This window comes from Doryrhamphus excisus, linkage group LG9 (genome assembly GCF_037039965.1).
Source record: "Doryrhamphus excisus strain RoL-2023G ecotype Guam linkage group LG9, RoL_Dexc_Guam_v1.1, whole genome shotgun sequence".
Lineage (NCBI taxonomy): Eukaryota > Metazoa > Chordata > Actinopteri > Syngnathiformes > Syngnathidae > Doryrhamphus > Doryrhamphus excisus.
This window is the reverse complement of record NC_136365.1, coordinates 21,877,775-21,892,415: the sequence shown is the minus strand read 5'-3', so window position 1 is coordinate 21,892,415 and position 14,641 is coordinate 21,877,775. Positions and strand designations below refer to the sequence as shown.

The window sequence follows — 14,641 nt, the reverse complement described above, 5'->3', positions numbered from 1 at the left end:
GTGAATAGCATTAAGTAGGCTAAATGCAATATGTGAAATGTGTTGCTGATAGTATTGTACTAAAGATGTGTGAAATGTATACATTGGCTGTGGAAATTGTCACTAGATTGATATGTAAAGACAAATGTTTAGTTGTTTAACCAATAATGCTGGAAACAAATGGCCAACTGTTTGTGTAGTCATCTTATGAGATCTGAAGTGTTGTTATTGTTCAGAGAGGAAGGATAAATCCTGAGGGTATATATACGTCAAGTCATCGTGGATTGTCTTCCTCATTCTGTACCACAGGATTTTCAAAGCATACAACCCCTCCAGGTGGTGGAGGGGCAACACTCACATGGAAACAACATCTCCAAGATGGAGGTCTTCCACCCCTGCTTCAGGTGTGCCGCTTCATTCTAGATCAAATGTCATGAACGCTCGTCAAACCAAACAATGGACCTCCAGCTGGAGACAACGCCCCCTTACGTCCCATCTTGGGCTAATCCTCCATCCCACGAGAAACAAGCAGGAAGCTAACAAATACAGACCAGGAGGGAATGCAGGTCTGCTTGTTCCGTGGAGTCTTACATAAACACAACACGGATGTACCATGGACACGCACACAGTGTTTATTTGCCGTGCAAAAGTCGCAATGGAACCTTGTGCTTAGGTACGGTAAGTGCCATTACGCAACTGTTTTCCATTCATGCTGTTGCATAAGTCAAATATTCCCTCCATCAGCATGCTTGTGTTGGCTGGAAGTTCACGGCAGTCATCTTTGTTTGTTCCAGCCTCGGGTACGGGCTTTCCGCCGTTTTGTTTGTTTGTTTGGTAAATGAACGATAAATAAGTACAGCGGAACCTTGGTTAGTAGGATGTCATGAGAAATGAACAAAAATAATTAAAAAAACATGACAATATATTAGCAATCTAGAAAAATAGCAATTTAGGTAGAAAAAAACATACATAAGTCGCACCGGAGTTTAAATCACACAAGGCCAAAAATGCATAATTAAGTAGAGAAAAACATATATAAGTCACACTGGACTATAAGTTGCACCAGGCCAAAAATGCATAATTAGGTAGAAAAAAACACACATAAGTCGCACTGGAAAACTACTTGACCAAAACAGACATTAGGTCCTCTTGGAAGGCAAGTTGTAAAAATAATAATAATAATAGAGAACAGGCTGAATAGGTGTAAGATATGCTAACACAATGCTTATTCAGCTACACTAAAAATAATCATGAACACAAAAGGTTCCCAGTGTTTATGTAACATAAACACTTTTTTTAATGTATAAGTCGCTCTGGAGTATAAGTGGCAGGAACAGCCAACCTATGAAAAAAAGTGCAACTTATAGTCTGTAAAATACGGAAATAGGGCAAAAGCAGGCTAATAAGCAAGCCAATGCCAGGAAGGCATCTCCTCAGGCCGACGTCACGTGGAGATGATAAGTAGGCCCAGCATGGCAGCGCTACACAAGCCAAGAACCTCAGACCTCCTCCAGGCTGCTTTGTGCTATCTGGCAACCCACATGTGGGAAGGCAGGTGTACCAGATGAGATGTGAGAATGCAAAGTAAAGCTTCCTCACCAACATAGTAGCCGAGGCTGCGATCGATCCATTCGATGCCCTGAGAATACAACCACCTGGAAAAATAAGAATATTCACTGAGCAGCACATTTTTCCTCAGATTTTTTTTTTTCCCTTCCGGCTTTTTTTTTCCTTCTCCCCACAGAGCTGACAAACTGAAGCGAAAACATCCACGACAAACTGCTACTGAAGCCGACATGTAAACACTGGATTGTTGCCTTTGGGTGCAGATTGTGTGTCTTTCCGTGTTTGCATCCCGGGGGGTCCAGACCGCTTGGGCAGATCAGGAATAACTACAGTAAATATGTTTAAATATGTTCAAAAATATACAAAAATATGTTTCTGGCGTCATAATGGATGATAATATGAGCTGGAAAGCTTCACATTAAAACAATAGCAAATACTGAATAAAGCTAAATTGGTGTTCAATATGCAGCGTAGGGGCCAATTATGGCCCACGGCTTGTTTTTTATTGGCCCACGACACATTCCAAAAATACATTTTAAAAAGAAAGTTTTAAAAATAAACACATACTGCAAAATCTGCAGTAATTTTAAGAATAAAGTCAAAATATTAGTAGGAAAAAATGTAATCTAATGAGAATTAGAATAACGGAAATTGAGAAAAAAATAACATAGCGTATTGTTGAAATATTAAAGACATTCATTCATTCGTTTTCTACCACTTATCCTCACAAGGGTCGCAGGGGGTGCTGGAGCCTATCCCAGCTGTCTTGGGGCGAGAGGCGGGGTACACCCCGGACTGGTGGCCAGCCAATCACAGGGCTGGAGTAATGTAGGGTTTGTATGTTTTATTAAAAATTAGCATCTTTTGTCTGTAATATGGGCTGCACGGCGGATGAGTGGTTCAAAAATCCGCAGTAATTTTCCAAGTATAAAGTCAAAATATTAGTAGGAAAAATTGTAACCTAATGAGAATTAGGTGGGTGGGTGTTTTTGATGGCACTAGCTCGGTGTGTGCGTGACATGTGACGACTCCGAGTCATGAACGAGTAAAGGGGACTGTCCTTTATGATGTCACTCTTTCTAACGCCACTAGTTTGTAAATTCACTGTTGTGTTTTAGGTCACTTGGTCGTTGGCTAGTGATTACAAACAGGAAGTTTTAAAGACAACCAGCACAGAAGAGACGGGTAAGCACTTTTATACACTTTATATTAGTCATGGCTTTACATTCTATGATGCCAACACTGTCATTAATGAGTACTCCCTACTGTACTACCTACTACTGTATTTGTTTACACAGTAAATTTATAATGACAACTGAATCGTCTCCACCAAAAAGCCTGACCAGGAAGCTACGCCATATATGGTTAAAAATAGTCACATGACATCATAACAACCATGTCCCTTGTTGGGAATGTACGCCTTCTTTTCAGTCCCAATGGAGAAAGAGGAAGACCAGCAGCCAGAAGGTGGGGAGGAGGAAGTGGAGGTAGAAAAGGAAATAAGTGAAGAGCAGCAGGATGAAAATAACGAAGCCGCAAACGACCTTGAAGAAAATGTGGCCCCTTCACCTCAGGTACATGACTTGTTGGTGTTTTTGTTGGATTTTACGGATTAACGGTTTACTGTCTGTACTTTATGGTGTATCTGCAAAAACAGGATAATACAAATACGATTTATTGCACAGTTTATTGCACAATTATTGCACAGGAGCATATTTAAAGACCTGCAATATCCAATATTGGAGGGGTGGGGGACTTTGTTCATCATGGAGGACAGCTTGGCTTTCACCACCCCTCCCCCTTGCCCACCTCCTCCACCTGTTCCAGAGGACTTCCAGGACAGATCTGGACCTCTTAATGGTCTTTTCTAGTCTAGTTGACCTTTGAGTCCTAGAACTGCTTTTGGAAGCTAATGGGTGCATTCAAGTTGATCAGTTGTTGTTCCGTTGTTCTCTCAGGATGAGCCGGGATTAGAACCTGCGGGTGATTTGATCCCGCAGCCTCATGACCTTGACGACCTTGATGCTGACGACCTCAATGCTGATGAGGAAGCTGCAATAAGCATAGATGCCGGTCTGTTTAACAATGACCTCTTCATCAAGTCTTCATCAAGTCCAAGCCACTAAATAAAATGGTATTTTCTGTTTCAGAGCAGGAAGGCATTCCCCAAGGATCATCACCAGGCCCACTCTCAGACGTAGTTGAGGAAGAAGAAGATGAGGAGGCAATTACCAAACCCAATGAGGAGGAGGAATTTGTCGTTCTTGATGCTGAACATGTGTGTAGTTTTTCCTTGAGCATTTGTTACCAAAGCTAATACATGCTAACACAACTACTGATAGAAGCTAATACATGCTAACAGAATTACTGATAGAAGCTAATACATGCTAACAGAACTACTGATAGAAGCTAATACATGCTAACACAACTACTGATGGAAGCTAATACATGCTAACAACTACTGATGGAAGCTAATACATGCTAACAGAACTACCAATGGAAGCTAACACATGCTAACACAACTACTGATGGAAGCTAACACATGCTAACACAACTACTGGCGGAAGCTAATACATGCTAACAGAACTACCGATGGACGCTAATACATGCTAACAGAACTACCGATGGACGCTAATACATGCTAACACAACTTCTGATGGAAGCTAATACATGCTAACAGAAGTACTGATGGAAGCTAATACATGCTAACAGAAGTACTGATGGAAGCTAATACATGCTAACAGAACTACCAATGGAAGCTAATACGTTCATTGAAGTTGGTCAGTTTGCATGTTGTTTCTTTGCTATTCTTCTCATAGGATGAGCCGGGATCAGAACCAGCAGGTGATTTGATCCCACAGCCTCATGCTGATGAGGACGTTGGTGCTGATGAGGAAGCTGCAGCAACCATACAGACTGGTGATGTTTAGTAATGACCTTTTAATAAAGATTTCATCCGAGACGCTAACATTTTTCATTTTCTATTTCAGAGCAGGAAACCATTCCTGAACCACTGTCATCACCCCCGCCTCCAAATTTAGTTGAGGAAAATAAAGACGAGGAGCCAGTCATGGACCTGAACGAGGTTGCTGTTGTTGATGATCAACATGTGAGTCGTTTTTTTTCCTTCAGTATTCTTCCAACTGTTAGTTGTTGTAAATAAAATACTTTTGGAGGCATTGAAGTTGATCAGTTTGCATGTTGTTTCTTTGCTATTCTTCTCATAGGATGAGCCGGGATTAGAACCAGCAGGTGATTTGATGCCACAGCCTCATGCTGATGAGGACGTTGGTGCTGATGAGGAAGCTGCAGCAACCATACAGACTGGTGTGTTTAGTGATGATCTATTCATTACTGGTGTGTTTAGTAACAATCTATTCATTACTGACTTTTTCCAAGCTACTGAAATGTTATTTTCTGTTTCAGAGCAGGAAACCCTTCCCAGAGTCCTGACACCAAGACCACTTTCGGACTTAATAGAGGAAAAAGAAGAAACCCTTCCCAGAGTCCTGACACCAAGACCACTTTCGGACTTAATAGAGGAAAAAGAAGAAACCCTTCCCAGAGTCCTGACACCAAGACCACTTTCAGACTTAATAGAGGAAAAAGAAGAAACCCTTCCCAGAGTCCTGACACCAAGACCACTTTCAGACTTAATTGAGGAAAAAGAAGAAACTCTTCCCAGAGTCCTGCCACCAAGACCGCTATCGGACTTAATTGAGGAAAAAGAAGATGTGGAGTCAGTTACTGATACCAACGAGGAGGAAGAATTTGTTGTTCTTGATGCTGATCATGTGCGTACTTTTTACTTCAGTATTTGTTACGGAAGCTAATACATGCTAACACAACTACTGATAGAAGCTAATACATGCTAACACAACTACTGATGAAGCTAATACATGCTAACACAACTACTGATTGAAGCTAATACATGCTAACACAACTATCAATGGAAGCTAATACATGCTAACACAACTACTGATAGAAGCTAATACATGCTAACACAACTACTGATGAAGCTAATACATGCTAACACAACTACTGATTGAAGCTAATACATGCTAACACAACTATCAATGGAATCTAATACATGCTAACACAACTACTGATAGAAGCTAATACATGCTAACACAACTACTGATAGAAGCTAATACATGCTAACACAACTACTGATGAAGCTAATACATGCTAACACAACTACTGATTGAAGCTAATACATGCTAACACAACTATCAATGGAATCTAATACATGCTAACACAACTACTGATAGAAGCGAAGACATGCTAACACAACTATTGATGAAGCTAATACATGCCAACACAACTACTGATAGAAGCTAATACATGCTAATGCTAATACATGCTAACAGAACTACTAATAGAAGCTAATACATGCACACACATCTACTGATAGAAGCTAATACATGCTAACAGAACTACCGATGGAAGCTAATACATGCTAACAGAACTACCAATGGAGGCTAATACATGCTAACAGAACTACTGATGGAGGCTAATACATGCTAACAGAACTACCGATGGAAGCTAATACATGCTAACAGAACTACTGATGGAAGCTAATACATGCTAACAGAACTACTGATGGAAGCTAATACATGCTAACAGAACTACTGATGGACGCTAATACATGATAACAGAACTACCGATGGAAGCTAATACATGCTAACACAACTACTGATGGAAGCTAATACATGCTAACAGAACTACCGACGGAAGCTAATACATGCTAACAGAACTTATGTGATTTTTTTGACAGCCCACGATGGCAAAGATGCAAGCTGCACTAAAGCATCAAATCCTTACAGAACTCGAGAGGCTGACCATTCAACTCCAAGAAGACGTGAGACGCATTTTTGTTTGTTTTGTTGGGTTCTTGTGTAAACATATTTCAAGAACTCTTTCTTTCTACTACTTCTGTAGACGGGCAACGAGAAGACTGAATCAAACCAAACAGACGAAATATTTGTAAAGCTGTTCACGGAACAACAAAGACTAAAAACAGTCCAGATCAGGCTCGAGGACCAACAACAGTCCAAGGTCTTGGCTGAAAGCAAACATCGGGAGGCCCAGGATCAACTGGTGGCAATGAAGGCTTGCCATTCCAGTACTGCCAGTCAGAGTACCAAGACCAAGGCCGACGGTGAGACCCAATCACTTCAAGGAAAACATCACTTTTTGGAAATGTTGCCCATCATTCCCAATCCTTATGTGAAAAATGAACACATTGCCCTTCTGTGTGGTCTAATGAGAGAAAATGAGTTAGTGTGAGCTAGCTAACAATGCAAGTCATGTAGATATTTCAGCAAGGCTCTTTTACTCATGCCTTTGTTTGCACAGTGGCCAAGCTCCAGACTGAGCTGGAAAAACTGCAGCTGCACGTCGTCTTCACACAAGAAGCCACTGAACTTCTGCAGTCCAACGTAAAAGCCACTAAGGGTGCTACACGCAAAGCAAGGACCGACAAGTCTGTGGCTGAAGACGACAAACTCAAGCAGGTGCACAGGTTCAAATAATATACACACAGACGAACCCCCCCCCCCCCGGACCACAGTCCATCCCATGAGGTTGTTCATTCGGATTAAAAGTACCACTTACAAGAAGTATCATTTTCTTATACAGCTTATTCTGTTCAGGGTCTGTCAGGTTCAGTCTCCTGTGACACTCATAAAAACACTTACATGCTACATGCTAACAGAACTACTGATGGAAGCTAATACATACTAACATAACTACCGATGGAAGCTAATACATGCTAACAGAACTACTGATGGAAGCTAATACATGCTAACATAACTACCGATGGAAGCTAATACATGCTAACAGAACTACTGATGGAAGCTAATACATACTAACATAACTACCGATGGAAGCTAATACATGCTAACAGAACTACCGATGGAAGCGAATATATACAAACAACTACTGATGGAAGCTAATACATGCTAACAGAACTACTGATGGAAGCTAATACATGCTAACAGAACTATCGATGGAAGCTAATACATGCTAACAGAACTACTGATAGAAGCTAATACATGCTAACACAACTACTGATAGAAGCTAATACATGCAAACAGAACTACCGATGGAAGCTAATACATGCTAACACAACTACTGATAGAAGCTAATACATGCTAACATAACTACCGATGGAAGCTAATACATGCTAACAAAACTACCGATGGAAGCTAATACATACAAACAGAACTAGCGATGGAAGCTAATACATGCTAACAGAACTACCGATGGAAGCTAATACATGCTAACAGAACTACCAATGGAAGCTAATACATGCTAACAGAACTACCACTTTTCATCAGATGACCCTCTTGAATTCCAAGTCAAGGACTACCAAACCGGTCTGGTTCCGGGGTTCCACTGTATACAAACAATAACCGCTATGATTGTTGATGGAACATTGTGTAAAACCTGCTGTGCCAACAGGACATGTACGTAGAACGTCTTACCAAGGATTTGGACAGACTAACACAGCAGATGGGCATATATGAAGCCCAGACCAACGCACAGGCGGAGACAACGCATGCGACCCAAGAGGCTCTTTCTGAGGTATCTACTGAACAACATGGATGGATGGATGGATGGAGTTTATTTGTAACTGACCATAAAGGACAGCCATGTTTTTTCATACACATTTTTTTGTTGTTTTCATGGTCATTTTCAGAGCAGTTATTGTGATATCATAAAATGGAAAGTAGGAATCATAAAAACATACCCAAAATAAAAATACCCCCCTGATGTGTGTGTGAATGCGTGTGTGTTCAGGCTGAAATGCAAATGGAATCTCTGGCGATGGCACAGAAACAGCTCCTGCAGCAGTGGAACAGCAGCCTGATGAATATGAGGAGGCAAGATGAAGAATTTGGTGCAATACGGGAAGCCGTACGGTGAGGAATGACTTCCAAACATTCCGTACAAGCAGCACGGTGCAGAGAAACTGTTGCAATCTGTCAACTCCAATCAGTTCATTTAGTCAACTACGTTGTACAAATAGTACAGTGGAACCTAGGTTAGCATCATGAATCCATTCCAGACTAAACTTATCCAGTTTTCCCTTAAGAAATGGCAATCCAATGGATTTGTTCCGGATAGCAAAACACGGATGCAGTAAAATCCATTCCTATTTTTCACTCCGTTCCTCACAGGCTGGCCGAACATCAAGTGATCGTGCTGGACCGAGAGATCGAAGGCAACAAGAAATCCATCGCTGAGCTGCAGGAGAGGAGCGAGACCTTGACCATGCTGCTCAACTGTGCCCAGATGGACTGCGACGTCTCCAAGAAGATGATCACTCAGAAGCAGACTCAGCACGAAGCTCTGCAGAACCAGTACAGCACCCACATGCGTGCTCTCGGGGAGACGGAGCGCACCGTTGCGGACCTGACTAAGGTAGACTAGACTTCCCAGAGTGCGTCTATTCGGAAAATTCTAAGCACGAGAACTTAAATAGGCAAGTCTCAAATCTTGGTCTGGGTCTTGGGTTTGGACTCTCAGTTGGGAAGCCCAGACTTCCTTGTCAACTCTTCCAGTTCCACCGAAAGAACACCAAGAAGGACTCAAGAAGCTAAGTCTTGGTGTTGTTGTTGATCTTAGGAGGACAACGGTCTTCAAGCTGTGCTGACCGACCAGAAGAGAAAGCTGGAGAAGAACAGTAACAAGCATCTGGAGTTGGAGGACCATATCACGACTCAAATGCTGCAGAAGCTCATGGACACCAAGGCTTCCCAGTACTACCAGCGTCTCACCAGCAAGAAGGCTGCGATCAAGAAGAAGAAGGTAAGTCAAGGTCACAACTTCTTCTCTTGGGGTTTGCAAAGTGTTAAGCAGTCGACGTTGGATGCGTTGTAGTGATGACCAGAGTCATGTAGGGTTGTTGGCAACCCTAGAGGTTGGCAACCCTAGATGTCGGCAACCCTAGGTGTCGGCAACCCTAGGTGTCGGTAACCCTAGATGTCGGCAACCCTAGATGTCGCCAATCGTAGATGTCGCCAACCCTAGGTGTCGCCAACCCTAGGTGTCGCCAACCCTAGGTGTCGCCAACCCTAGGTGTCGGCAACCCTAGATGTCGGCAACCCTAGATGTCGCCAACCCAAGGTGTCGGCAACCCTAGGTGTCGCCAACCCAAGGTGTCGGCAACCCTAGGTGTCGGCAACCCTAGTTGTCGGCAACCCTAGGTGTCGGCAACCCTAGGTGTCGGCAACCCTAGGTGTCGGCAACCCTAGGTGTCGGCAACCCTAGGTGTCGGCAACCCTAGGTGTCGGCAACCCTAGGTGTCGGCAACCCAAGGTGTCGCCAACCCAAGGTGTCGCCAACCCAAGGTGTCGCCAACCCAAGGTGTCGCCAACCCAAGGTGTCGCCAACCCTAGGTGTCGCCAACCCTAGGTGTCGCCAACCCTAGGTGTCGCCAACCCTAAATGTTGGCAACCCAAGGTCTTGGCAACCCTAGATGTCGGCAACCCTAAATGTTGGCAACCCAAGGTGTTGGGTTGCCATACATGACTCAACACACATGGAGAGGTTTCCGTATCAGATTTTGTGATCCACTTTGACAGGCATTTATTGTCATATTATTGGCAACATTATCGTTGTAAAAATGTCAGGTACCCGGGCCATCGGAATCATGTTCTTCATTCCCTGTCTCGGATTAGGTCTACCAGCTGTGGCATTTGGAGAGTTCAGTCATGGCAGCTGCCCTGCAGAGCAACGTGATCAACGAGAAACTGGAGAACTTGGTCCGAACTCAGAAGGAGCTGGATATGGAGGTCACAAAGTACAACAAGGTGGTCACGTCCAACCAGGCCAACAGTTCCTCCATCGATATACTCATCTCACAGAAACAGACCACCATCGCAAACATGAACAAAAAAATTGAACTCATCGCAGCTCGGACTGGGGTAAGAATTTAAATTTTTTAAATGTAGAATATTTTACAGATATATTGTTAGTATAATATATGTATAATATGTACAATAATTTGTACAGTAGTGTGAAAAGTGTTGGTCAATGGAAACAACACAAAAGACGCAATTTTAATATTAAGGGACAAACCCTTAACCCTAACCCTAACCCCAACCCACTCCAAAGTCTACATTTGGTTTTTCGTCAGCCAATCAGAGGTGGACTTGCTGGTGTGTTTTGGATCATTGCCCTCCTGCTGGAGAACCCAAGGTGGTTTCAGCTTGAGGTCACCAACAGATCGCCGGGCAGTCCCCTTCAGGATTTTTTGGTAGACTGCAGAATTCTTCCAGGTCATGAAGCAGCGAAACGGCCCCCGACCATCACACTACCACCGCCATATTTTGCTGTGATGTTCTTTTTCTGAAATGGCTTTACTTTTACGACAAAGCGTTTTTGTTCAGCGGTGGTTTTGGTCCTGGAATTCTGCCATGCAGACCATTTCTGCTCAGTGTCTTACTCATTGTGGAGTCACGAACACTGGCCTTAACTGAGGCAAGTGCTGTTCTTTGGATGTTTTTGTGGGGTCTTTTGTGACCTCTTGGATGAGTGCTCGCTGTGTTCCTGGGGTCATTTTGGTTGGCTGACCACTTCTGGGAATGTTCTGGGGATTTGATGTTTTCACCATTTGTGGATAATAAAAACTCTGGTTCCAGTATTGACCCCTGTGGTACACCGCCAGTCAATCCAAGCATGTTAATATACAGGATATTTTGTCAACAGATTGCTTCCTCTTTAGTATGATTCATTGTATCCCATGCTTGGTTGTGTTGCTAACTGCAACTGGCTCTCGTTGTGGTTTGCTGGAGGCCCAAAGCTTTAGAAATGGCTTTATACGGATCTCAATTATTTCTTTCTGGATGGGGGCAATCGCTTTTTCACACAGTAGTAGTTTTTTTCTACCTCAAATATAAAAACTGCATCTTGTGTTCAGTTGTGTTGTCACTGACTAATATTGAAAAGTATTTGATGATATGAAACATTTAAGTGACAAATTGTTTGTGTTCCCAGCATGAAGACCTCAGCCCTCTGCAAATTAAGGTAGACAGAATCAAGTCCGAGATTGACAAGTTATCGGAGAAAATCCAGAATGATCAGCAGCAGTGGCTGAAGCATCAAGGAACGCTGGTGGGGCTAACGCTGGAGATACAGGACCACACCCAGGAATATAACAAACTACAAGCCAAGCTGACTATGGTCCGTCAGAGGAAGATCTACCTGGAAAGTACGTCCTTTCTGTCATGAAAACCAGTAGATCTACGCTGCCTTCAACTCCTAATTCCTGGTAAAAACTCACTTCAAGGTCAGTTAGAGGTCTTGCACCGTGAGGAGAGCGACGTGGAGAAGACCAATAAGATACTTCAGCGAGACCTGCTGAAGCTCAACACTCTTCTGAGCAAGAACGCTCAGCTGCGCTACGCTTTGGAGCAGGAGAACATGATCATGGAAACCAAGTTCCTTCACAAACTTAAGGCACGCCGACACTTCCGCTTTCCATCGCTTGTCGCCAAACGCTAACCGTCCGCAACGTCTCCTGTTTAGGATGCGGAGCGGGAGTCCGTGGAGATGGAGATGAAACTGGAGAAGACCCAGGAAGCTAAGGAGAACCTTCTCGGCAGTCTGGTGGAGACTGAGTCAGTTTTGTCACCCAAAACACAAAGCTTCCACAGCTTCCAGTTTACGCCTTCATGTCCTTCATCGCAGGCGTCAGATCATGCTGTGGGAAAAGAAGACCCATCTGATGAAGGAGACGCGTTTAGTGGTGGAGGAGGGTCAGGGAGACATCCAGATCATGAAGGATGACGTCCATCGTATGGAGGTAGAGAATTGTTTTGTGTTTTTAAAACTACATCGAAATGCATCATCTTTGTTTTGGATAACAGACAATGGGCTAGCCATATGGATGCTAAGGTAACTGACGTCAACGCAGCCCAGACGTCCTAATATGGGCGTGCATACAGCGAGCGGAGGGAGTTTGACCAATCACAACGGAGTGAGAGTCGGGGTTGCTAGCGTGTGTGGCAGTAGCGCCCCGCCTCCCCCCACTTGGACAAGAGACCGAACGACTGATAGGAGGGTTCAATGAAGCCTCTTGTCATCCAGCCTGTGTGGTCAAGAGCGAAAGGAAAACAAACGGCAAAATGATCAAGTTCATTTTAATTTGTCGTGCTGTTAATTAATCATTAATCAGATCTAGGCAGGACTATCCCAGCCCACATGCCTGGCTCGGAGGACTCCGGGTTATGTAAGACCTGCTAAAACCCCGTAAAACCCCCACCATGACCCCACCACTTTGGTTCCCAGTAGGATATTTTGTGTATTTGTTCATCCTCCAGCGTTGGCTCCACCAGCTACTAAAGCAGCGAGAGCAGCTCAACCGGGAGAGTCTGGCGGTGGTGGAAAGGAGAGGAAACATCGTGGAGCGAAACCAGATGCTGGCTCGCAGTACCAAAAAGATAACAACCAAGGGCGAGCTAAATCTCATGAACGATGGATTGCGGCGGAGGATCAAGGAAACGCAGAAGGTACTGGGAGCGGGCATCCGGGCACGGGGGAATTGTTGCGCAACTATCTGACATCAGTTTGTTTATTCCAGCTGGTGAAAGAGCATTCCCAGGAGATCAGGGAACTCCAGGAGGCCCATGTAAGTCGTCTGGCATATTAATGTTGGATTAAATTAAAACAATTATTACATAAATAAATAAATAAATAAAAGTTTAAAAAAATGTAAAATTATTTTTTTTATTTTTTTTATTTTTTAATTGTAAAAAAATAAATATAATAATATATATAATAATATAATTAATTAATATATTATTATTATTCATATATATTAAATATTAATAACCTAAATATTACAACTGTTAATATATTACATATTAATTAAATATTTAATTTTTTAATTGTAAAAAATATATAATAAAAATTAAATATAAAAACATTTTAAAATAAACATTTGTTTTAATTTTAATCATTTTTTATTTATATTTATTTATGTATTTATTTATTTAATAAATAATATAATTTTTATAATATAATTTATTAATAATAATAATTATTATTATTTATTATTAATAAATAATAATTTTATAAATAAAATAAATAAATTACATTTAATATTTAATTTATTTATTTATAATTTTTTTTAATTGTAATTAAATTAATGTTTATATTTTTTAATTGTAAAAAAAAAAAAAAGAATCCCAGCCCACATACCTGGCTTGGAGGACTCCAGGTTATGTAAGACCTGCTACACCCCAAGAGGTGTACACAGTAGCCTCTTGCACACTACACTACCGTACACTACATGCAGTAGTATACGACCAGGGGTGCTCCTATTTGGAGGTCCTGGAGGCCCAACTGGTCTACGTGTGCTTTGTGGTCTCCTATTGCTCGTGTAAAGCCTCAGAGCTCGTGAGACGCCACCTGAAATCCACCCTACCTGACGCGTATCTACGCGTATCTACGTTTGTGTTTCCAGGAAGAATTTCAGAGGAAGTCAAAGAGAATTCACGAAATGATGGACGGCACTCCGGCGGCTTCCGCTCCACTGGAAGCGACTCTGCAGAGCGAGATGGAGCGAGTGCACAAAGTCAGCAAAATCCTTCACCGTGTGTGGGCCGACCTGCCCAAATACCAGGGATGCCTCTGGAAGGCGGTCCGATCGCTGGCGGAGTACACGGACGCTAAAGCCGACCAATGAGAGCACGGAATGAGCAGCGGTGGATCACGTTCACGTCGACGTTGGTTTAATTCCCTTCTGTAATAAGAGTCGCCAAATCAGACATCAATCAACGATTAAAAATCTGTTCTGAATTGCGAGTTTTGTTCTGGTCTGGAGTTGCTGCAGGGGACGGCCATCGTGGACCTGAACTCCCGGGCTCACGGTGCTTATTGGTCACGGAAATGGTCCTGGTGTAGAATGCGAACGCGCCATTCGGTCCTTGTCCAACCAGACCTGGTTTGGGGGGGGGGGGTCAGGTTTAGGGGCTGTACCATCTCTATTTGTGGAGGATGAGCTCGATATCCCAAGATCACATGACCAAGCAGAAGCGCTAACACACTATGCTAACTGACAATACCGCTAAATGTTTTCCCCAAA

The 14,641-nt window shown here is 42.8% G+C and overlaps 1 protein-coding gene across 1 annotated transcript; it reads left to right on the top strand.

Moving 5' to 3' along the window:
• Window positions 1–345: 345 nt before the first annotated feature.
• Window positions 346–14,355, top strand: LOC131126135 (coiled-coil domain-containing protein 40-like). The gene is made up of 24 exons (XM_078793678.1): window positions 346–652; window positions 2,664–2,730; window positions 2,977–3,119; window positions 3,504–3,618; window positions 3,696–3,823; window positions 4,365–4,464; window positions 4,536–4,654; window positions 4,773–4,872; window positions 4,972–5,339; window positions 6,323–6,406; window positions 6,487–6,706; window positions 6,904–7,061; window positions 8,011–8,133; window positions 8,350–8,471; window positions 8,730–8,973; window positions 9,178–9,360; window positions 10,233–10,478; window positions 11,551–11,764; window positions 11,843–12,012; window positions 12,082–12,173; window positions 12,244–12,358; window positions 12,876–13,064; window positions 13,136–13,183; window positions 14,021–14,355. Exons 3-24 carry the CDS (start codon window positions 2,982–2,984, stop codon window positions 14,240–14,242), a joined length of 3,498 nt encoding a protein of 1,165 aa, XP_078649804.1. The 5' UTR covers window positions 346–652; window positions 2,664–2,730; window positions 2,977–2,981; the 3' UTR covers window positions 14,243–14,355.
• Window positions 14,356–14,641: the final 286 nt, after the last annotated feature.